A 24,022-nucleotide genomic window follows, 5' to 3' on the forward strand; every position below is an offset into this window, starting at 1 on the left:
GGCAGCACACAGCTTGATGGCTGGGGTCTTCTTTCTGCTGGTGTTGGGATCTCGAGTTTCTTGTTTATGTTTTGTTTTGTTTTTTCCCAAGGCCCTCCGATGCGTTGAACCCGGTGGTGCCCCATCTCCTAAGGGCTCACTACTTCAGAGACTTTATTTCCCTTTGCCGTGGGGATCTTGAGGCACTGAAAACATAAAGGACTCGGGACAGTTTCAGCCCTCAGGCCCTCCTGGGTCCTCCCTGATATCCCCTTCCCCTTACTCCTGCCCCCCCTTGGGGGCCGTTTTCAGTTAAGCGGGGTCTTGGAGCAGCCACCACCACTTTCAGAGGACAGGGACCTTGGTGGCAAGATGTGGTGCTTCCCAGTCAGGGTTGATTCTGGGGGAGACCTGGGGGGGGGGGGGGGAAGCTGTCCAAGGAGACAGGGGGCTGATCACAAAAGTGGGAGCAGGGAGGGGAAGCAGACAAAGCGTTTCTTGTTAGATCTGGTTCCCAAAGCACAGAGGAGCAGCAGCAGAATTCTCTCCCACCCACAGCCCCCTTCACCAGCAGAATCCTGGGCGGATCCTCATTCCTGCATCCCACAGACTCCTGTCCAGCCTCCACTGTCCAGGCCCGGTCTAGGCAGCGGGGATTTGGTTTATAGGAAGATCAGTGCTCAGACAGCATAAATCACTGGCCCAGGATGACTCAGCCTGTTCTTGTGAAAGTGGATTTGGTGATGTCCATGTCCAAGGTTTGGCCAGGACATAGGGGGCAGTGCCCTGCTTTGGAGGAAAGACCTTGCCGTGTGTCCCGATCCTCCGGCTTCATTGTCCTTGACCAAAAGGTGACACAGCATGGTAGCTGCTGTGGAAGCCTGGGCCAGCCGCCTGGAACAAGCTTGTTAAACTTTTTGAAGACCTTGTGGGAGTTGATGGTGGGGAAGGGGAGTGTGACTGGGCAGTCAGACTGGTCCCGGCTTCTGAGAAAAAGACAGACATGCAGGCTCTTCGTGGGTGTCTCTGGAGAGTCTAGTTCATCCTATGCCCAGTACCTCCTGAAGGCCAATGGAGGATTTCCCAGTTTCCAGACCTCATGTCCTCTCTCCCCCAAAGTCTGGGTAATTCTGTCTCAGGGTAGTCACTGGGTCTGGTTGGCCTCCACTTGGGGAGCTCTGGGAGAATATTACCAGGTGTTTTCCTGCATGTTGCCCACTGACTGTGTCTCCTTCCAGGGTCCAGGATGGCGTGGTGACTCTCCTCAAGGATGTGGGCGGGGTGCTAGGCTCGGCGACTCACGACAGCAGAAGGTCTGGATCCCCAGCTCAGAATTCTCACCACTCCACCTGCAGTCTCCACCATGGCAGCCCAGAATGGAAACACTACTTTTGCACCCAACTTCAGCCCGGCTCAAGACCATACCTCCTCCCTCCCGTTCAACTTCAGTTATGGTGATTACGACCTCCCTCTGGATGAGGACGAGGACATGACCAAGACCCGGACCTTCTTTGCCGCCAAGATCGTCATCGGTGTGGCACTGGCGGGCATCATGCTGGTTTGCGGCGTCGGCAACTTTGTCTTTATTGCTGCCCTCGCCCGCTGTAAGAAGCTGCGCAACCTGACCAACCTGCTCATCGCTAACCTGGCCGTCTCTGACTTCCTGGTGGCCGTCATCTGCTGCCCCTTCGAGATGGACTACTACGTGGTGCGCCAGCTCTCCTGGGAGCACGGCCACGCGCTCTGCGCCTCTGTCAACTACCTGCGTACAGTCTCACTCTACGTCTCCACCAACGCCCTGCTGGCCATCGCTATCGACAGGTGAGGGTGCCGGGCCGGGGTGAAGATGGGGGCTGGGCCAGGCGGCCCCTTTCCTCACTTCAGCCCCGACAGGTTGGCGCCGCTGCCGATTCGGAGGCTGGCTCATCTATTCGAGGCAAGAGGAGACCTGGTTTCCTCACTTGGGGCTCACGTTCCCCCCCAGATGTGGGCGAGAGGGAGGCTCCTGAGCCCCCCCCAGCTCTGGGCCGTGCCTGCAGATACCACGTCTGCCACAGAGTGGGTGCAGGCGTGTCACGCGAGCGCGAGCAGCCACAAACACGACCGAACGCAAAAGCAGAAAGTTTAGGCCACGTGAGACTTCACCAGGGCACCTTCCGGTCAGGGTCACGTGTACCAAGTTTGTCCTGTAGCCAGTACCCAAGTCAAGACGTGGAACATTTATTTGCATCACCTAGAAAACTCCCTTGTCCCCCTTACCAGTCAGTTCGCACCCCACACAACCACGGCTCTGATCTCACTCATCATCGTTTAATTTTGTCTGTTCTTTAACTTCATAAAAACAGAATCGTACGGTAATGTACCCTTGTTTCTGGTGCCTTTGTTGTAGAGCTGATTTTAAAATAAGATAACCGCCTATTTGTAGAAAAGAGGGAAGGACATCCTTGCCTTTGTTTCCTTGCGTACATCCATGGGCTCATTTGCATACATTTGCATGAGATGTTCTGGAAGTCCTTGCTCTCTTATAAATTTATAAAATCTACAAAATGTCTAGCAGCAGCTTGTGACAAATCTTACACGTGTTTTATTTACACAAACAGCTATAGAGCTATAAGCCAGTATCAGGTCACCGGTGGCTCTGTTTGAGGGGGGCAGCTGGTAAAACATCCTCTTGGTCCACGGTGTGCTGAAACTCATTTTTAAATTTTTTTTATTATTTTCTTAAATGCTATTTAAAAAAAATTTTTAATGTTCATTTTTTTTTGAGAGAGAAAGAGAGGGTGCGAGCAAGGGAGGGGCAGAAAGAGAGGGAGATACAGAATCCGAAGCAGGTTCCAGGCTCCAAGCTGTCAGCACAGAGCCCGACACGGCCTCGAACCCACAAACCGCGAGATCATGACCTGAGCTGAAGTCAGACGCTTAACTGACTGAGCCATCCAGAGGCCCCTAAATTCATTTTGATGATGTATTTTTTAAACATCTTTTTTCCCTTCTGTCTCCTTTGAACTCTTCAGTTTTTTCCTTGCTCTCAGTGCTATTTAGGTTTGTCGTCCCTTTTAATGAGGCACTTCATTATTTTTCATAATGAAATACACGTAGAGGTCTAAGAGGCATCTTCTTTTTAAAACATAATTCCTGCAGGATAAACAACTCTGTTATTACAGCTCTCCAACCTTAAAACCAGTGTTTGTAAGATGTAACTGTCCAGCAACTGCACAAAATCCCCGAGGGCAAATGATACAAAGTCAGATTCCTAGCCCCCACCCCCCAGCCCTACTAAATGAGAATCCCCTGGGCTAGGTCCCAGGAATCTGCATTTTTATCCAATTCCCTGAGTGATTCTGATGCTCACTCCAGTGAGAGTTATCCCTGTCCTCATCCCCTTTGACCTGTGGAAACCTTTGTCTTTTTAACGTTGGGGGTTTGGGCGACGTAGGAGTCTCTTAGGAAGCAGCCATCCAGTGGTAATACAAAGAGCGGTTCCTTTTTCACCCTGAACCAGCTCTGCCGCCAGCTTCCCAGCTCCATCCACAGCTCTGCCATTCCGCCCATCACCCAGGCAGGAAATGTTACCATCATTCTTTTTTTTTTTTTTTTTTTTAGGTTTTTATTTGAATTCCAGTTAGTTAACATACAGCGTAATATTAGTTTCAGGTCTACAGTATAGTGACTCAACACTTCCTCACAGCGCCAGTGCTCATCGTGACAAGTGCACCCCTTAATCCCCATCACCTCTTCCACCCACCCCCCCCACCTCCCCAGTTTGTTCTCCATTGTTAAGAGTGTATTTCTCTGTTTCTCTCTCTCTTTTCCCACTTTGCTCATTTGTTTTGTTTCTTAAATGCCACGTATGAGTGAAATCATATGGTATTTGTCCTCCTGACTTATTTTGCTTAGCATTACGCTCTCTAGCTCCATCCACGCCATCGCAAATGGCAAGATTTCATTTTTTTTTAATGTTTACTTATTTTGAGAGAGAGAAAGAGAGAGAGAGCGGGGGAGGGGTGGAGAGCGAGGGAGAGAGAGACACTGCCAAGCAGGCTCTGCGCTGTCAGTGTAGAGCCCCATGCGGGGCCCCATCTCACAAACTGTGGCATCATGACCTCAGCTGAAATCAAGAATCTGACACTTAACCCACTAAGCCACCAGGCACCCAAGATTGCATTCTTTTTGATAGTTAAGTAATGTTCCATTTTATATATATATATATATATATAATCACATATGTATATATATAATATAATCACATATATATGTATATATATAATATAATATAATCACATATATATATCTATATATCACATTTTCTTTATCCATTCATCAATAAATGGACACTTGGGCTGTTTCCATAATTTGGTTATTTATTATAAATAATGCTGTAATAAACATAGGGGTGGGTACATATATCCCTTTGAGTTAATGTTTTTGTATGCTTTGGATTTGCTGGATCATAGGGTAGTTCTATTTTTAACTTTCTGAGGAGCTTCCATACTGTTTTCCACAGTGGCTGCACCAGTTTGCATTCCCACCAATAGTGCAGGAGGTTTCCTTTTTTTCTCCACATCTTTGCCAATGCCTGTCGTATCTTGTATATTTTATTTTAGCCATTCTGACAGGCGTGAGGTGCTATCTCATTGTGGTTTTGATTTGTATTTCCCTGATGATGAGTGATGTTGAGCATCTGTTCATGTGTCTGTTGACCATCTGGATGTCTTCTTTGGAGAAGTACCTGGTCATGTCTTCTGTCCATTTTTAAGTTGGATTATTTGCTTTGGGAGTGTTGAGTTGTAGAAGTTCTTTATATATTTTGGATACTAGCCCTTTATTGCATATGTCATTTGCAAATATCTTTTCCCATTGTGTAGGCTGCCTTTTAGTTTTGTTGTTGTTGTTCTTATTTTTAGAGAGGGAATTTGAGCAGGGGAGAGGGGCAGAGGAACAGAGAGAGAGAGAGAGAGAGAGAGAGAGAGAGAGAGAGAGAGAATCTTAAGCAGGCTCCATGATCAGTGAGGAGCCCGACTCAGGGCTCAGTCCCATGACCCTGGGATCATGACCTGAGCTGAAATCAAGAGTCAGACACTCAACCGCTCAACTGACTGAGCGACACAGGCACCCTGCCTTTTAGTTTGGTTGATTGTTTCCTTGACTGTGCAGAAGCTTTTTATTTTGACGCAGTCTCAATAGTTTATTTTTTGCTTTTGTTTCCCTTGCCTCAGGAGACATATCTAGAAAAAAAGTTGCTACAGCGGATTTCAGAGAAATTACTGCCTGTGCTCTCTTCTAGGATTTTTATAATTTCAGGTCTCACATGTAGGTCTTTAATCCATTTTGAATTCACTTTTGTGTGTGATACAAGAAAGTCGTCCAGTTTCTTTCTTTCCCACGCTGTCTTCCACTGGAATGCAGGAAGCAGAGCCTGAAATGCCAAGGTGAGGGCTGCTAGGGAAATGGTGGTCCAGTAGCCAAGAGGACTCTGGAAACAGAACTAACTCAGGATTTCATCTCTCTCTCTCTTTCTCTCTCTCTCTCCTTCCCTCTCAACCCCCCTCCAATATAGTTCCAGCATGGAAAGTATCTTGATAACCAATGCCAGAGAGAATTTCTACATTCCTGCTTCTTCTGTCGTGGACTCTTAAATTCTAATATTTTCGAATCCAGTAACAACTTCCTCGTTACAAAAGAGATTCCAAAATTCAAAGTTGTCATCAAATAAATCAGAAAGGAGGGGCGCCTGGGTGGCACAGTCGGTTAAGCTCTGACTTTGGCTCAGGTCATGATCTTGCGGTCCGTGAGTTCAAGCCCCACATCAGGCTCTGTGCTGGCAGCTCGGAGCCTAGAGCCTGCTTCAGATTCTGCGTCTCCTCTCTCTGCCCCTCCCCTGCTCGTACTCTCTCTCTCCCTCAAAATTAAATAAACATTAAAAAAAAAGAATTAAAAAAAAAAAAAAAAAGAAAGAAAGAAAGGCAAGAACACTGGCCTAGGAGTGACTCAGAACATCTGGGTTCCAAGCTGGATAAATCCATTATGCTCCTGGGACTTAGTTTCTTCATCTGTGAAACAGAAATAATAATAACTTGACTGACAACCTCTCCAGCTTTTTGTCAGGTTCTGAGAAGGTAAACCTACATAAAGCATGTGGGAAGCTATAGTATTTTGTTAAAACTGATCTTTCCCCGTGACTTGTCCATTGGCAAGAGGGACAGCCACAAGGTCTTTGTTACCATCTGTCTGCCTGGATGCGTGTTTCCTGAGATCAGCACCCTCCTAGGGTCTCTGTGAGCTAAAATAACATCTCTCCCAGGTCCTCTGCACATAAATCTCACCCTTCTCCTGGCAGTGGCATTCAGAAATGGCAGTAGATAGCCTTTCTGATATTTCCACATAGAACAGGCATGTGTTACCAAGGAGTGAAGTGCACAGGGAAACCTGTGTCTCTCTCACTGGCCTGTGTCAGGGTTTGTAGGTTTCCCTCATTGACTATGAAGTGGCCCCTGTGCTCGCAGAGAAAAGCCCTACTGTCCAGTATCAGTGTCATCACTTTGGGAGTGAGAGTTTGGCCGTCCATCTTTCTTATCGTTTGGCCTTATTTTTCAATTGGTTTTGAACCTGAGTGCTGTTTATTAGGCTGTTATATTGGAAAGCCTGAAACTCCCTGTGCTGCTTTGACATCTTCGAGGCCCACAGGGCCCCCAGGGTCCCTAGCCATGAAGCCCTCTGTTCTCACCAGGTATAGCCCTCTACCCAGCAGGAAAGGCTCTTGACCTGCTAGTCTTGTCTCGGCTGGACCAGCTGCACCCTCAGTCCTCAACCTGATGCGTGTCACCTCCCTATCAGGTGGCAAAATTATTCAAACAAGCCGATCACATCCTCTCATGGGAGCCCAGGGTCACTTAATCCTCTTGTCGCTACAAAGCCTGCTGCCCACCACCCCTGCTGGCTCATTCTGTTCCTGTGTGCCACTCCTATGTGGCCCCACATGCTTGGCAGTGTCCCTCTGTCTGGGCGGTGAGTGTAGGTGACTAGTTAACTGCTCTAGGGCTCATCTGTCCACTGTCGGGTGTTGTGTGTTCACTCACCTCGTTCTCCATAGGGCAGGGGAATCTTGCCTTCATCAGCAGGTGAATAGAAGGTGGTCAGAATCTCACAAGCTCCATGAAGCGTTCCCAGACTACATCGCTAACATAATGACCATGGCTTCCTTCAAGTTGCTCTTGACCTGTCACTTGGTTATTCTAGTTTTTGTGTGGAAGAAAAGCTCCCGGAGGTCAAGGACTGTGTCTTCTACTCTGTCTCCATTTACACAGGTCGGGCCCACAGCAGGACCAGCAACCTGCTGTGGATTTACCAGGTTGTAGCAGATGCTACTGATATGCTCCTCTCAGACCCCTTTGCTCCTGTCACGTCTGCGCCCCGTCCACTCCCACTCAACACCCGCGTTTCTTTGTCCGAAGGCCTCCTCCGGCTCCCCCAACAACGACTTAGGAGAGTTGGTGTATAAATACCCCTGCTCCCTCCCACTCCTGGGGGAACTACACCTGCTCCAAGAGTTCCTCACCAAGAACGAGCACCAGTGAAACCTTGCTCAATAGCGCAGCCTGTAGTGACCCCACGAAGGGCTCCAACCTCTCCCAGGCAGGGTCGCTCACTGGAACGAGCAGGATAAAGCTCTAACGTTGTGTGCCGCTTTGTGGTGTCGAGGCAACTTCACACACCTCATCTGAGCTTGAGACAACCCAGGAGGTGGGTGTAAAAGCTCTGTATCAGAAGCCGGGATCCTGGTCCCTGCACCGAGTGAGGTTGGGCAAGTCATTTACTTCTCACATTAGACTCCTTAAATTCCACCCTAAACCCACCCCTACGCTCCTGCTCTGTAACGCAGGATGGTCCCTGGGGGGGAGGGGAGAGGAAAGCCCTAGTGCACTGCCCTGAAAAGGACCCTACCTCCCTCTGAGCTCCAGAGCCCTTTTTTCACCTCGAAACCATGAGATATTTGGAATAGTTTTGAAAGTATTAAGTTCTTGGGCAGAATGGCAAGACTGAAAGCCAAGGTGGTGTCAATAGGACTAATAATAATAACAAGAACGCCACATATATTTATTGAACACCTACTACAATGCAAAGCATTTGACAAACATTGTCACGTTTAATATTTACAGCAGCCCCACAAGGTAGGTTGTCATTTTATCCCATGTTGCGTTTGAGGAAACAAATCTCAGAAGGGCTGAGTGATTCCCTCCAGACCCCAAAGCCACTAAGGGGGAAGAGCTGGGATTTATTCCACCTGTTTGCCCAAAGCCTGTGCTGTTTCCACTAAACCACTGCACTACTCCAAATGATGTTGCTAAAATAAGATGAAGTCTGGTGAAGCTGGATAATTACATGGGAACTCACTGTGCCATCCTGTTTTTGTGCCTGTTTGGGCTTAGATCGAGACTAATGTTTCCAAGCACATTATTACTGATGGCTTTCCTCCCCCACCAGATATCTCGCCATCGTCCACCCCTTGAAACCACGGATGAATTATCAAACGGCCTCCTTCCTGATTGCTTTGGTCTGGGTGGTGTCCATTCTCATTGCCATCCCATCGGCCTACTTCACAACAGAGACGGTCCTGTTCATCGTCAAAAGCCAGGAGAAGATCTTCTGCGGCCAGATCTGGCCAGTGGACCAGCAGCTCTACTACAAGTCCTACTTCCTGTTCATCTTCGGCGTGGAGTTCGTGGGCCCCGTGCTCACCATGACCCTGTGCTACGCCAGGGTGTCCCGCGAGCTGTGGTTCAAGGCCGTCCCGGGCTTCCAGACAGAGCAGATCCGGAAGCGGCTGCGCTGCCGCAGGAAGACAGTGCTGGTGCTCATGTGCGTCCTCACGGCCTACGTGCTGTGCTGGGCGCCCTTCTACGGCTTCAGCATCGTGCGCGACTTCTTCCCCACCGTGTTTGTCAAGGAGAAGCACTACCTCACTGCCTTCTACGTGGTCGAGTGCATCGCCATGAGCAACAGCATGATCAACACCGTGTGCTTCGTGACGGTCAAGAACAACACCGTGAAGTACTTCAAGAAGATGCTGCTGCTCCACTGGCGGCCCTCCCATCACGGGAGCAAGTCCAGCGCCGACCTGGAGCTCAAAACCAGCGGCATGCCGGCCACCGAAGAGGTGGACTGTATCAGGCTCAAGTGACCGCCTGGTGCTCCGAGGTGGAAAACCCGAAAACCAGCACTCCGAGCAGAGTCCACCAGTAACCAAGTTCACACAGGCTGCCTGGGAAAAGGGCAACTGTGTTCCCACCTCACTGCCCTCAAGGAGCAGATGCTTCTCAGTCATGGTGGGCGGTAAGACTCAACGCAGCTGACATGGACTGGACAGCTCCTGTGTGCCGGCCACACCAATGAGATTGGACAAGGCGACAGGAGCTGGCATTTACCAGTTACTGTGTGCAAAAATTAAATAAGAAAAAATGTCAGAAGCTATTGGAGTCCCCAAGCGATGGCCAGTCAGAAGCCTCACATGGTTATTGGCACTCACTCTGCATCTACCTACCCTCATTCTCTATCTCATCAGTTTGCAGGAAAGTCAAAAGGCTATAGAATAAGCCACTTAGACATGATGGAAATGTAAGGATAAGTTCGTCAGAGTGTGGGGTTTACAGCCTCTTGGGAAGAAGGTTCATGCCATCACGTTGAACTTTCCCACTCAGCTCCCACTACCTCCCTAAGGATATTCTTCAGGATTCTGGCTGTGAGAAAAGAATTTTTCTCATAACCAGGCCATTGGTTAGCTACAGTGGTGTGATTTCAAAGTAAAGGACCAAAAAAAATCTCTTTTCCACTGATGCTTGAAAGCTCATCATTCTTTTGGGTGAAGACATACAGTCCTGAAACGAGGACCACATCCTGTCCTTGATACATTAGTGTAAAGGATTCAGAGGCTGTAATGTCAGGGAGGAAGGGGACAGAGAAAGGGGTGGAGCTTGCCACTGGCAATGAGCATAATCTATGTTGCTCTTTTACTAAGGTGTAGATCACTTTTCTAGGACAAATCGTCTTTTGAGAACAAAGTGATCTCTACTTGGAACGGAAAGGCCTGGGTTCACGTCTTTAAGATTCATGTGACCTGGATGCTTACTCTCTCTGTTTCTTGGTTTTGCTTCAATGAAATAAGGGTGATGAAAATACCTGTACTGTCTACTTTACAGGAGTAATGGGGGAGCCCGCTGACGCCACAGTTTGTGAAAGTGCTTTGTACTATACTAGTGACAAGAATGGCTAAGTGATATTGAACAGTTTGGATAAGAGAATCCCCATTCACTGTGACTTAATGTGAAGAAACACTCCCGCTTTTTCATTCCTGTTCTTTGGACCAGGGACCCCTGAACTCTTCACAGTGCAGCCCATCTACACTGGGGTAAAAAAAAAAAAAAAAAAAAAGGAACGCCTGTCCTGGGTTATAATGAGGAGGATTTAACTTCAGAACTTCAATGACTGCCTGCCGCCCCCCACCTCTTCAGAAGCGTTGACGGTCTTCCCTGCATGTTGTCAAGGAGCTTGCCCCAGGGCTGCATAATGTTTGTATTAGTATACATTGGTGATGATTGTGTATATATGTCCTCAATTCTTCCTTGTTCATTTTTTTTTTTTTTTTTTTTTTTTTTTTTTAAATTTTTTTTTTTCAACGTTTATTTATTTTTTGGGACAGAGAGAGACAGAGCATGAATGGGGGAGGGGCAGAGACAGAGGGAGACACAGAATCAGAAACAGGCTCCAGGCTCTGAGCCATCAGCCCAGAGCCTGACGCGGGGCTCGAACTCATGGACCGTGAGATCGTGACCTGGCTGAAGTCGGACGCTTAACCGACTGCGCCACCCAGGCGCCCCTTTCCTTGTTCATTTTGAAGCAGAGACTACAAATGGTACCCGGTTTGGGACTGACCCATCCACATTTGGACAACTCCGACTTTTCTGTAGAGAAAAGGTTAATGAGTTGTCTGCTTGTCTTTTAAGTGTTGGTTTGCCCAACAGTGAAGTTTCAACCAACATTTTCTTCCATCACCACCCAGCAGACTCACCTTCAGCCCAATCACTGTACCTTCAGAAAATGCAGACTCACTTTAACATTAGCTTAAGCCAAATGATTTGTAAGTTCTAAGTTTACAAAATATACACAATGCGATTTAAAGCAAGCAGCTATTTGGGTTTATCTGCATTTTTACAAATAGAATAATAACTATGCTTTTATTTATTACCCCCATCCAGACCCTTCTCCTAATTAGAAGATTCTTTAAGAGTAGACTGTACACCAGTTGTGTGTGTCAAAAGAATTCAGCCCTTTTTTCCTTTTTACCTGAAATGGACCATCCTCTTCTCATTGAAATTTAACCAAAATAACTTTGTAAATATCGGTGTGTTTGTGATTTTTTTTCCAGGGAATGAGTGTTATGTTATCCAATTAAATAATTAATATATGGAATCTTAACCACAATGTTCAAGTGTTTCCCCATATATATATAAGTATATTTACATATAAACAAAGTAATAGCCACCTAAACAGTTCAATCATGAAACTGAGAAGAAATTTGTTCAAGGCATATTTAGAACAGTGGCAGCTCAAACCAGCATCCAGCCTCATGTAGGTTACATCCCTCAAGCTTACAGCCCAGGAGTGTTTTCATGCATGCAGAAACGATTTTGTGCCCGTGTTACCCCTTTGTTTAAAAGTCATCTTGTTTGTGTAATGAAAACCGTTGTTTGCATGGAGACTGTCCATTCATCTAACTGGTGTTAAGGTAATAAAAAATTAATTGCACTTGTGTTCACCCTTTTCTTCTCAAGACTAATTAATGAGGGGCGCCTGGGTGGCTCAGTCGGTTAAGCATCCGACTCGATTTCTGCTCAGGTTAAGAGCTCAGGGTCGTCAGATCAAGCCCCGAGCCTGCTTAAAGATTCTCTCTCTCCCTCTGCCCCTCTCCACCACTCATGCTCTCTCTCTCTCTAAAATAAAAACAGACTAATTAATGATAAGCTTAAGATACTTTTAATGCACTTAGATAAGTAAATGTCTATATATACTATTGTGTATTGAAATTTTAATCTCATTTGACAAAACAGATCCATTTCCTTGTCCAGAACAAGAGAAAATATGGCTTTGTGATGAAGCTATTATTAGAGATTTTTCTTTCAGCATCCAATATCTAAATAAGTTGATTCTCAAATTGAAGAAACCAAAAGATGGCTTCAAGCGCTCAGGCATAAAAACCAATTCCAGACTTATGAGGGAGAATGTGACATGTGGGAGGTGATTAGAAAACTTTAAGAGTTCTGTTTCTAGGGGGAAATGATGGGTTTGAAACATATCTCCTCAATTTAACCATTCTCTCTCCCTTAGGCTCAGAAACACACACATACACACACACACACACACACACACACACACACACACACATCTATAGGGCACTAGAGCAAGAAATGGCCTTTCAAGAGCATATGATTCAACTTATTCCTTTCTTAGGTGAGGAGATCTGAACTCCAGATGAAAAAATGATTTGCTTAAGGATGCGCAGCTAACACTTGTTGGAGCCAAAACATTGCCCCAAGGTCTAACTCTGATCCAGTGAACTGCCCTGAGCCACTGTATTCTGGAGAAGAATCTTCCAAAGAAGATAACCTCCTCTAGGAATGCTTCAAGGGCCATTTAAACTGGTTTCTGACCTACTGGGAGAATCTTAAGTTGCACAAAAGATACCTTCCCTCCCTCTGACAAGCAAAGGGTGCATCCCATCCATGTGACTTCATAATCCAGACTCCAAGATTCCAGAGAAACCAAAGAGCATCATGCCAGGGCCCCTCTAGTGCTCCTATGTTTCTTTCCCCCATGAGAAACATGCCCTCCCTGGGGGAGGTCTGAACACATTGGCCTGAATGTACATGGAGCTATTTGGAAGTGATACTAGAGCATATGGGAAAGCAGATTGTGAGGAGAGGTGACATTGACCCAAAGGACGGCAGGTAGTGGGAAAGGGGGTTTGTTCATATTCAAAGACAAAGCGAGTCTGGGGCCACCCAAGACACAGTATGCAATCCTCAACCAAGTCACTATCAGCTGACCCCAAGCAGTGGTCATTCTTCATGCTTCCCAAGAACCAAATGCCTTCTGGTCACCAGGTCAGCCTCCCTCCTGAGGCATACCAACCAGGCGCACATTGTCCCCTGGGGTTTCTTGCCCAGCTTACTCCTGTGTTCAGAGAGCTCCAAATAAGGGACAGTTTTTCCAAGAGATTAAACCTGTGTGAGGAAAAAAAAATGTGTCTGGCACTTTCTTCAGATATAACCAACTCGTGGGAGGCAAGGGATTTATTGGAACTTAGAATGAAGAAGTAATCGCTGGACAGGGAAACAAGCAGGAAGGAGGTTTGCCTCCCAGAAGCAGGAAGGTCAGCCCTTGGAACAGAAGGCCGTGTAGGCACAAGGTCCTTGCATCCTTTTGCTGACTCTTATAGTGAATTTCCGCAGATGAGTGTCACAGGCTGAAATGAAAGAGGTAATTCCTGGAAGCTTGGTTAAGTATTGTTTAATGTTGTTTAATGGTAATCCCAGCTCTGGCTCCAACACAATCTTTTGACTGAACCTGGCTTCAAGGATGGTCCACTGTGCGTAAAAAAAAGGGCCTTCCACCCACTCATCCAGTCTCTATGAATCTGCGGAGGAACAGAGCTGATGGAGGTGCAAGCCTGGGTCCCAAGATGACTCTTGAGATGATATACAAAATGGAGACACTGTAAACACAAAAGTGGAAGGAATTCAGAAGATAGTTTCCTTCCAGCCGTGGGATCAGAGAAGGTTCGGGGTGGTGGGGTAGTCAGGCAGAGCCCTGGACGATGGTGGGGAGAAGGCATCCCAGGCAAAGGGGACAGAATGACCAAAGATGGAGAAGAGGGGAAATGAGACGGAATACACATGGAATGAAGAATTGTTTGATTTGCACAAAGCACGCAGGTTGTCTAAAGGGAGAACAGACTCAGGCAGCAGGCTGAAGAGCAGGATGAAGAAAGCGGCCAGGGAGTGGCCAGGATGGACTGAAAGAGCCTGGGAGGCACAATCATACAGAATCAGGTTCAGACAGTAATTCCTGCTTCACCATGTACATTGGGAAGATACCTCACCCCTTAGCTGGGCCTTAGTTCCTCGTGTATTAAATGGGAGTAGTGACAGTACATAGTACATAGGATTACATCATAGGATTAATCATAGGATTACACGTGGTATAACTATATATCTTAGAAAAATGCCTAGTACATCATAAGCAGTCAAAAAATATTATCTGTTATGTTTATAATGACTAATTATAGAAAGAGAATTTCTTCTAGAGGAATCCAAAACATTGTGTCATGTATAATGGATATAATGTTTGGGGATTATCGAATCAGAGTATTTTTATTTTCTGTGATTTCAAGTCTGTAGTTATCTTGGACTCCCACCCATACCAGGCCAGCTCAAATCACAGGAGCTTTTCCATAATGTTGAGAATGCCCTTTCCACCATTAAGCCTGAGCCAGGAAGTTTAATGACTCTCAGGAAGGAGACTATGATGTAGGGGAAGTGCTTCCCATAGAGGAAGAAAAAAACAAGGACCACTCCTTCCAGTCCCTATGATGTTGGGAAAGAAAGAAAAAAGAGTTAATTGAACACAGAGGTATTTGTCCTTGCTTTTTCCTTTATGGGCTAAATCTAGGTGGTGGCGGTAGGGATGCACTAGAAGCATCTAAGTTATGAGAATGCCTAAGATCAAGAAGTAGGGACACACCAATGAAATGCTTCCCCAAGTTCACTCTTCCTCAAGCTCCTCTAAGAGGAGTCATGCATGTCACCCAGGGAGATTGTGGACCAGCAGTGGAAGGGGCCACCATCTTGGTTCCCAGGTTCTGTGACACAATCTTGACACGTGGAAGCGTGCTTAAACCTCTATGTCATCTCACTTCACCATTTAAAGATGGCCAAATCCCCCCACCCTTGCCCCATCTGGAAGTCCTTGATGTAGGAGTGAGATCAGTGGGCAAAGTGAAATGTGAGTTGTTACTGGGGCCCCCTTGTGAATAGCTGTTGGGAAAACAAGGCACCTAACCTCACCCAGGAGTAGTTCAAAAAATAAGTTCTTTCTCCTTGGAGAAAGAGAAGGGAGAGGGAGGGAGGGAAAAACCAGAAGAGAGAACGCATAGTCCCATGCCTTTCCAGCCTGATTCTAGCTGCCTTTCTGGAAAGAAAGAAAGAAATGCCTTTCCAGCCATTTCTAGCCATGCACTAGAAAATGTGAGGGATGAAGAGGTGCTTACGAAATATGCAGATGGGGAGAAGATTTGGAAGGAAGAGCTCATCCTTGGCTGTTCTGTGGGACCTGGAATGTCAAAAGCCTTGAACTGCCTTCTGGAGCCCCGAAGGCATTCTCATAGAGGGAGAGAAACACCAGAGAAAGTACTGCCAAGGAGAGAGGGACAGACCCTGGGTGAGGCAAATCCTTTGGGTAGACAATGGAATTTCTAAAAAAGTGAGTGGGAGTCCCAAGATGAGAAGAAGAGAGGAGTTGGTGCTCCCTTTTAAAGTAAGAACAAGATGAAAAATGTCTGTTTTCCACTGATTATTGCGGAACTTATTTTTTTAATTTTTTTAAATGTTTATTCATTTATGAGAGAGAGAAAACAGAGCACGAGCGGGGGAGGAGCAGAGAGAGAGGGAGACAGAGAATCAGAAGCAGGCTCCAGGCTCTGAGCGGTCAGCACAGGCCCTGATGGCGGGGCTCGAACTCACTGACCGTGAGATCATGACCTGAGCCGAAGTCGGACACTCAACCAACTGAGCCACCCAGGGGACCCATTGCAGAACTTATTTTTAAAGCCTATTAAAGTAAGCAAAATGTAAATACAAGAAACAAATAAAATTAAAATGAAATATTAGAGTAATTTTGGACAAGAGTTTTTAAATAATAATACTATAAAATTACATGTCATTAAAATTTTCAATGTAACAAATTGTAAAATAATGCCTTGAAAAAATGTAAATGTGAAGGAAAAGAATAAATGGAAGATGTAATTTGACTACTACCCAATAGAAATAGTAGTAATAAAAAATATACCCCTAAAATTAAAAAAAAAAAATCTGTTTCCATCCCTTCCATTCAACCTGTAGTAGAAGTCAGCATAATAAGACAAGAAAAAATACGTATGCATTATAAAAGGCCATGGCCCTTGTTTGCAGGTAATATACTGTCTACACAGAAAAACCAAAAAAATCTAATAAAAACACACAGAACTAATAAAAGTGCACAACAAGGTAGTTGGTTACAAGATTCAGAAACAAAAACCAATACTAAACTTGATAAGTTTATTCCAAAATTCAAGCCAAATCACCTTTTTGAAGGGACTTATTTTACCAGAGACCAGTATTTAGTACAAAGCTATAGTCGTTAAAACATTGAGGTGTTGGGGCGCCTGGGTGGCTCAGTCGGTTGAGCGTCCGACTTCAGCTCAGGTCATGATCTCACGGTCCATGGGTTCGAGCCCCGCGTCGGGCTCTGTGCTGACAGCTCAGAGCCTGGAGCCTGCTTCAGATTCTGTGTCTCCCTCTCTCTCTGACCCTCCCCTGTTCATGCTCTGTCTCTCTCTGTCTCAAAAATAAATAAACGTTAAAAATTAAAAAAAAAAAAAAAAAAAACATTGAGGTGTTCAGGGGCATGATAGATAAACAGCCCAATGAAATAGAAGATAAAGCCCCAGATACAGATGCATGTATATCCGGAAGTTTGCAAAACATCAAATTGTCTCCAAAATGTGCAAATCAAGACTCAAGAACTAATTTAATCTGTTACAGAGACATAAAGTGAGATTTTACACACTTGACTTTTTTTTACTGAAACTTTACACCTCCAGTCTACTCCTATGAGGTGCTGAAGGAGATAAAGGCACAGAACAGAAAAAGGAAATGTATTCTGCACCCCCCTTCAGGCCCGTGTGAATGCCTGGGAGAATGGTGTCCAGGCCTTCCTGGGTCACCTGCAGCAAAGTGAGAAGAGGGGGGAATGAAGCCATGATGCTCAGCTTACTTCCAGGTAGATTCCTCACGAAGGACTGAAGAGCAACTCCCCTACACGAGGCCAGGAGGCTGGGAGGCTTGTCCATGGGTGACTCTACCCAAGTCTAGTCAGTATCATATATTACCAACAGAATTCCTCTACCATACATAACACACCAGCAACTCACTTCCTAAACAGACTGTGATCTCCCTTCCTGACACCGGAGAGAGTTGCCCACTTTTATAATAATGCTTTCCTTCCCCCCCTAACATCGCTAAAGGGAAAGCCAAAGCTACATAATCATGAGCTATGATTCTGCCACCAGACATTTATCACCATGTAAAACAGAAAGTGTGGGCTTCTGTTTTATGTGTCCTTTCCTACCTGTCCTTTCCTGCCTGTCTCATCCCTACTCAGACTCCTCTAAGACCATGAGAGTAACCCTTAACCTCCCCATTTTCATCCTTATTACTACGCCAGTTTCTCTGGTGGAACGGGCTCATGGTTCTCAGCCTGTTGCCTGGTTCTGGGCTTATGCCCAGCTCTGGGCTTCCCATCCCATTGGGACTGAGCCTTATTGGATGCAGAAGGATTTCCCAGAGTGAACTAAGTCCCCAATCTCCACTGCCCAAGATCCCTGCCTCTTTCCCCCCACAAGAGAATGTCTCCTCAGTTTCAGCACCAGCACAGGCCAGGAACAATAACCTATAATTAAGAACCATGTGACCCACTTTGTTCAATTCCTGGGTCCTGTCTCACATGCCCCAAGTTTATTCCACCTCCTCCCCTCTAACCTGCATCACTGCTGCCTCAGAAAATCAATCCCACACAAATTGGGACACTTGGTGCCTCTACTCTTTCTCCATGGGGCCAGTCAGATGGTTCAAAGGAGAAGAAGATTTTAATGGAGGGGCTATTTATAAAAAAGAATCCAGCTGGCATGTGAACCCCAAAAACTGCCACCCCTAGGGTCAGTCTCCAAGCATAAAGCAGAGCAGAGCAGAAAATGAATCTAGGGTGGACAAACAGCACAAGCATCCTTCCTGTCACGGTAGGTCCTTCATTTCCCCTGTGACCATGAGAGTTTCAGCTCTATCATGTGGGCTCTTCTGGTCTCTAGAGAGGGGAGTTTCTCCGAACTCCTTCATGAGGTGTCCACCTGGTATTTGCCAAGGCGTTACGGCTCCCACGATGCTACTGCAGCTACTCAGCTATGAGTGAGGCCATCTCTTTGACTTCCCAGGAGTGGCACCACGGATCTCTGGTACCTCTCCGATGCCAGGAGCTACTGCAAATTTACAGACAGATGACAGGGAGGGCATGGCTCCCACCAGAGAGCCCCCAGGGGAAAAGCAGGCAGGCGGGACAGAAGCAAAAGCGAGGAAGAACACAGGACTTCAAAGCTCAAGCCAGGATCCTTTGGTCCGATCCCTTGGGACATTTGAGGGCGACAGTCCCTCCTCTCCTGCCAGGGGCTGCCCAACAAGCAGCGGAGTAGCTCAGGCAGCCTGACAGGAAGGGCTATGGACCATGTAGCAATGCCCTTTCCAGGTTCACACCCTCTGCTCTGTCCAGACCAGGCACAGATTCCCAGCCCCCACTCACACACAGTTGTCCTTTTCTAACTTAGTGTGCATTTTCCTGCATCTCGTATTCCCAGCTCCTTCCTCTCCTTTCTTTCTAGGTTTATTTATGTCATCCCATCACTTTGTGTTGTCACCTAGTCCCAGTCCCATGTTCTTTGCCAGCTTTTAGTGACTTTAAAAAAAATCTGGTTGCCATAACAACACTTGCAAATTCACGGGCTGGCTGCATTATTTAGCAGTTGGTATGTCCCACCTCGGACGACATCCTGGTAAAACAGAGGGTGTGGGCTTCTGTTTTATGTTAACATTGAGACTCAGGGAGGAGAACCAACACTCTCGCCACTGGCTGGCAGGCACATACACTAGCTCATTTGACTCTTCAACTACCCTGTTAGGTACAAACCAATATTAGTCCCATTTTATAGATGAGGAAACTAAGGCTCGGAGAGGCTGAGCAACTTGTCCCAGGTCATGCTGCTAGTGAGGGTCAGAAGCAGGGCAGGAGCCCCGATCTGTTCAGCTCTAAGACACATGTTCTTAACCAGTAAACTAAGTCTTCTCTATAAATCACTTCAAAGACCTTGAAATGATGACACAAACATGAGAGGTTGTGATACAGACCCCCCCCCCCAGGAGCCCCTGCTCCTAGCAACTTCCTCCTGCCCTAATTGAGAATTCTGCTTCTGGTCCATGGCTGGTTAAGGCTGATGCTTCCCGGGTTCTCCTTCTTCCTGAGAACCTGGAGAGTTAACTAGAATGTCCTCCTGGGGTTCAAACTCTGGTTGTCCAGCACCCTGTAATCAGATCAGAATCTGACCCTGAGACTGGAGTTCAGGTGTAAGTGGTCCATTACAAAATAAGTTCCCTAATGAATCAGATGATTAATTAAGGAGAACCCAGTAAGAAAATGAGGGAAGCAGTATATGAAAGGAGAAGAAACCAAGGAGGGGAGCATTTCTGGGGGGCCCCAGGCTCAGCCAGATCCCAAAGGGAGATCTGGAGCATACAGTACACCTTGGGATTTGTCTATCTTGAGGAGCTGAGCTCTGTACTTCCACACTTGTCCTTGGTTATGAAGGGAGGAGTTGGGGGGAGGGACATGGAACTCCCAGGCCCCTCTAGCTCTTGTCCCCGCCCAAGATGATTTTCCGAATGGCACAGGTACCAGCATTCACAGCCATGGCAACTGGAGCTACACAGGGAGAGCTGGGCAGAAGGACCTCAGGGGACCTGGGTGGTACAACGACAGGGTCGATGACACACACCAGCTCCCCTCCTAAAACCAAGAGCCAGTACTGTCCTACTCCAGAGCGACAGCCAGCTCCGCCCTCCTGATGCCATAGCTCCGTCTTCCAGGTGGTTCTGAGAATGTGCTGGTTGGATTTCCAGCCCTAGCATGAGCTTTGTCCAACCCCACTCAGTTAATTCTCTATCTTGCTGAATGTCCACGGTGCAAAGGTGAGGGAAAAGAGCAGCCTTTGGAAGGGAGGCACTTTTCTCTCCATTTACTGCTTTCGTTTCTCTGGCTTACCCACAGATTCTGTATACATCCGCCCCTCGTCTTTACCTTATGTTTCAGAACCAGACTGAATGGATGAATAGCCAGGGCTGTCAAAAGCGGCCTCCCAAATGGGGCTACACGAGCCGTAGGTAGCTGTGGTGGGAACTGGACTCCTGTCGTTGGACCTTTTCAAGCTCAACTCAACAGTCTGCCATTGTGTCTTTGTTCCCTTTTATTCCCGGAACAGAGAAAGGAACTTTCGCTTTCTCCAGGGAGTGAGGAGAGATGAAGGTGAGGTCATTCAGACAGAGTAAACTGAGACAGAAATGGGGCAGGACCTCTCACTGCTCCTCAACCCCCCCCCCCCCACCGTATCTGCCAGTATTGGAGTTGCTTCCACACTACAAAATTGAAAAAGCATGGCTGTTAGCACTTAACAAGCCATTTCCTGCATTACCTAGGGCACTCTGGGATCTCTCATTCATCCCTCAGCACACATGCACATGCACACACACACACGGCTCTGGCTGGGTGCAGAGTGGACAAATGACCAAATGCTCCTGTCCTGGTTGTAAAATCCATGGAAGCTAAATCCATGTGTGATGCATGAGTGGTCCATAGAACCCTCAGCCCCCTTGTTTTCTAAATAGGGAAATCGGGTCCAGAAAGGCACCCTGTCCTATGCAAGGTCACAGAACCTGTTGGGGACAGACCATGATCTAGAACCCAGGTCTCCTGGTCCCCAGTACAAGATGTTCACACTGGGCCAACCCTACTCCTTTCCCTCCATGGGGGCTAGCTGTGGAGAGTCAAGAGCAGAGTCCAGCTGGGCCCAGCCTGCCATGGCTTACTTCCAGGTGAGAATATTTGTAGGGGAAGAGGCTCTTGAAAAGTGAGAAATGAGTCTTACGGTCTTTCTTGTGGCAGAGAGAGCCCTTCCCAGGTAGGACTGCCAGATTCGCAAATTAAAATACAGGGCATCCAAGTAAATCTGAATTTGAGATAAGAATGAATCGTGTTTTGGGAAAAGTATGTTCAAATATTGCAACTCTGTCTATTCCCAAGGTTCGGATGGGGTGGGGGGCAGGAACACCATAACTGCCACCGAGCCTTCCTTGTTTCCTGGGGTTGGGGGGTGGAGGGTGGGCGGCTCAGGCCCTCAGGGCTCTGACTACAGCAAATTCAATCGGTCCCGTTTTCTAGGTTCAGTTCTGGTCTGAGGTCAACAGAGACTAGGAGGCAACTAGAAAAGTTAGAAAATACAGATTCCAGGGGCGCCTGTGTGGCTCAGTTGGTTAAGCGTCTGACTTCAGCTCAGGTCATGATCTCACAGTTTGCCAAGTTCAAGCCCTGCATCAGGCTCTCTGTTGTCAGAGTGGAGCCTGCTTCGGATCATCTGTCCCCCTCTCTTTGCTCCTGCCCCCAAAATAAATTTTTTAAAAAAAGAAAATACAGATTCCAAAACACTTACCCCAAACTACCTGTTTGATTTTCTGAATTCCTCTGAGAGTGAGAAATAGACGTGTCATGCCGCTCTAAGGGATGTCACTCTAAGAAAGATGCTGAACAGATGACCCTGAAATTAAGCAGAGGCTCTTCACATACTTCTTTTCCTTTAAACATATTTTTAAATGTTTATTTATTTTTAAGAGAGAGAGAAAGAGCATGAGCAGGGGAGGGGCAGAGAGAGAGGGAGACACAGAATCTGAAGCAGGCTCCAGGCTCTGATCTGTCAGCACAGAGCCTGACATGGGACTCAAACTCATGAACTGCAAGATTATGACCTGAGCCACAGTCAGACGCTTAACCGACTAAGTCATCCAGGAACCCCAACCTCATATATTTCTTGAATGAGTGAGTGAATGAATAAATGAGTGAGCAAACAAGGGCCAGAGAAGGGTGTCAGGAAGGCCGACATCTGAGAGACAACACTCTAATCTTGAATTGACACCCCGTCTTCTCTCCCATCCCAGGCTTGAGCTATCTATCTTTCAGGGCTCAGTGGGCTCCCCTACTCCTCTAAGAGCAAGCAGCTCCTGGATATCAGGGGTCTGGCTCACTCATCCAAGACCTGCATGGCTTATCTCAATGGTAGGCACAAAGTATGAAGCCAATTAAAAGTTGAATGAATGAATGAACGAATGAATGGCAGATCTGACCACAAGGACCTCACGAGTCCAAGAAACTAGCAGGATTTGGAGTGCACAATGATAGGAATCCATTATCACCAATTCTGAATCCATTCATCTATTCAATATTAAATATCCTGAGCTTGTTGAGGTGTAAGCAGGAAATAGCTTCATTTATCCATTTTCCTTCAAAATTGCTCAGTCCCCACCCCTAGAAAATGTCCCAGGCTACTTGACCACTTTCAACAATAAGAACAGCCTCATTTTGATACTGACTCATTGCTTAGCTATTGAAAGCCAAGTCCAGTCCATTCCAAGTCAAAACTCCAGTCTTGTGTACAATTCCAAGCATCAATTCTCCTTGGAGCTCACTCACAAACTGTGGCTCAAGACCCTGTAATGAGGAAGGGCGCTGTCAGCTGTCCTTCCCTTCCTCCACTTCCTTCCTCCAATGAAACAAAGCAGGAGAAGGGGGGATTAGAGAAAATGGACTTTGCTAGTGCTGTTTGTGGTTGTGCCTTGACTGTAAGGGTCTTCTGTATGTGGAAGGCTCTCAGCCTTGCTCCTGGTGGGGTACCCTGGGGAATCCTTTGCAAATATCTTTACACAAGCCTCCATGCTGTATCATTCGCTGATGTGGGCAATGACAATGTACTCTCTGCATAACCTGCATGCCTCCTCCTTTCTGACTCTTGCCCAACCAGTTCATCCCCAAATTTCTTCCTGCTGGAATCCCTTCACCTCTTGAGCAAGATCCCATCAAGTTTGCTTACACCTGGTGACAGTCTATAGTTTCCATTCACCCATCCTTGCTTCTCTAAATGAAGTGTGCTATCTGCCTACTGATGCCTTCACTCCTAGCTCTGTCATCCATCAATGCCAATGAACATTCCACCTTTAGCATGACCTGGTAAGTCACGGACACCAAAATGTTTCACATAAATCCCCTAGTTCCAGGTTTGCCCACGAACTCTCACCTCTTTCCTTTCCCATAGTTACACCAAGGTGAATACAGGATTCTGTATCCCAGCAGACCACCAGCAAGGAAGAGGCCAGGTGGGAGAGGGTGAAAGAACCATGGAAAGTAGAGAGAAGACACCACAGCAGCTCCCACTAGACTGGGCTCTCCTTTCCCCGTGACTCCCCCATAATAATTTCAAATAGAAAGTTTTCATAAACACTAGAGGTAGGAAGGGGTTGATGGCCACTGAATTTATTCTAATGTTTTCTAGTAAGTCTAGCATAGGTATGTCTAGTGTCTTTGTAATGTAGGTAAATACATCTTGCATCGTTCATTCTAGTACCTCTCTTTGGGACGTGAGGGTAACTTTCATCTACCATCCTCACCTTCAGGGATTCACCAAAATTCCATGACTTCAGGAAAAGTCCTTTTATTCATTTATTCATTCATTCATTCATTCATTCATTCATTCATTCATTTATTCATTCACTCATCCACCTGTTTATTAATTCAACACATTGTTAGAGTCCAGTATTGGGTGTGGCAGAGGGAGACTTGACATAGGAACCTAGATGGAAGATCTCAATGGGAGAGGGCATCTGGTTCAAGACCACACCAGACCATCAGTCATCGTGGGCTTCAAAAGCAAAAATGAAACAACACAGTATAATCAGTGGCCACATCAATATACGTGAAGTCTGATTCGGGGGACATACCAACCAGCCTTCCCTCTGAACTCACACACTGAGTATTGGGTTCCATTTGGAACACCACGTTTCCATGAAGGATGTTGACACACTAGACTTGGCTGCCA

At 46.6% G+C, this 24,022-nt stretch overlaps 1 protein-coding gene across 1 annotated transcript; it reads left to right on the forward strand.

Annotated features, from left to right (window-relative positions):
- Positions 1-1,229: 1,229 nt before the first annotated feature.
- Positions 1,230-10,600, forward strand: PROKR2 (prokineticin receptor 2). Its single transcript, XM_025932335.2, has 2 exons — positions 1,230-1,800; positions 8,461-10,600. The coding sequence occupies exons 1-2, from the start codon at positions 1,343-1,345 to the stop codon at positions 9,155-9,157; spliced, it is 1,155 nt and encodes a 384-aa protein (XP_025788120.2). The 5' UTR covers positions 1,230-1,342; the 3' UTR covers positions 9,158-10,600.
- Positions 10,601-24,022: the final 13,422 nt, after the last annotated feature.

Source organism: Puma concolor, chromosome A3 (genome assembly GCF_028749965.1).
Source record: "Puma concolor isolate L17-30 chromosome A3, mPumCon1.1.hap2, whole genome shotgun sequence".
In the NCBI taxonomy this organism is placed as follows: domain Eukaryota; kingdom Metazoa; phylum Chordata; class Mammalia; order Carnivora; family Felidae; genus Puma; species Puma concolor.

Bases quoted from the DNA above. Each gene is read 5' to 3' on its own strand.
- PROKR2 (XM_025932335.2), top strand. From the start codon at position 1,343: ATGGCAGCCCAGAATGGAAACACTACTTTTGCACCCAACTTCAGCCCG. The intron at 1,801-8,460 runs GTGAGGGTGCCG...CTCCCCCACCAG, and splicing joins CTGGCCATCGCTATCGACAG to ATATCTCGCCATCGTCCACC.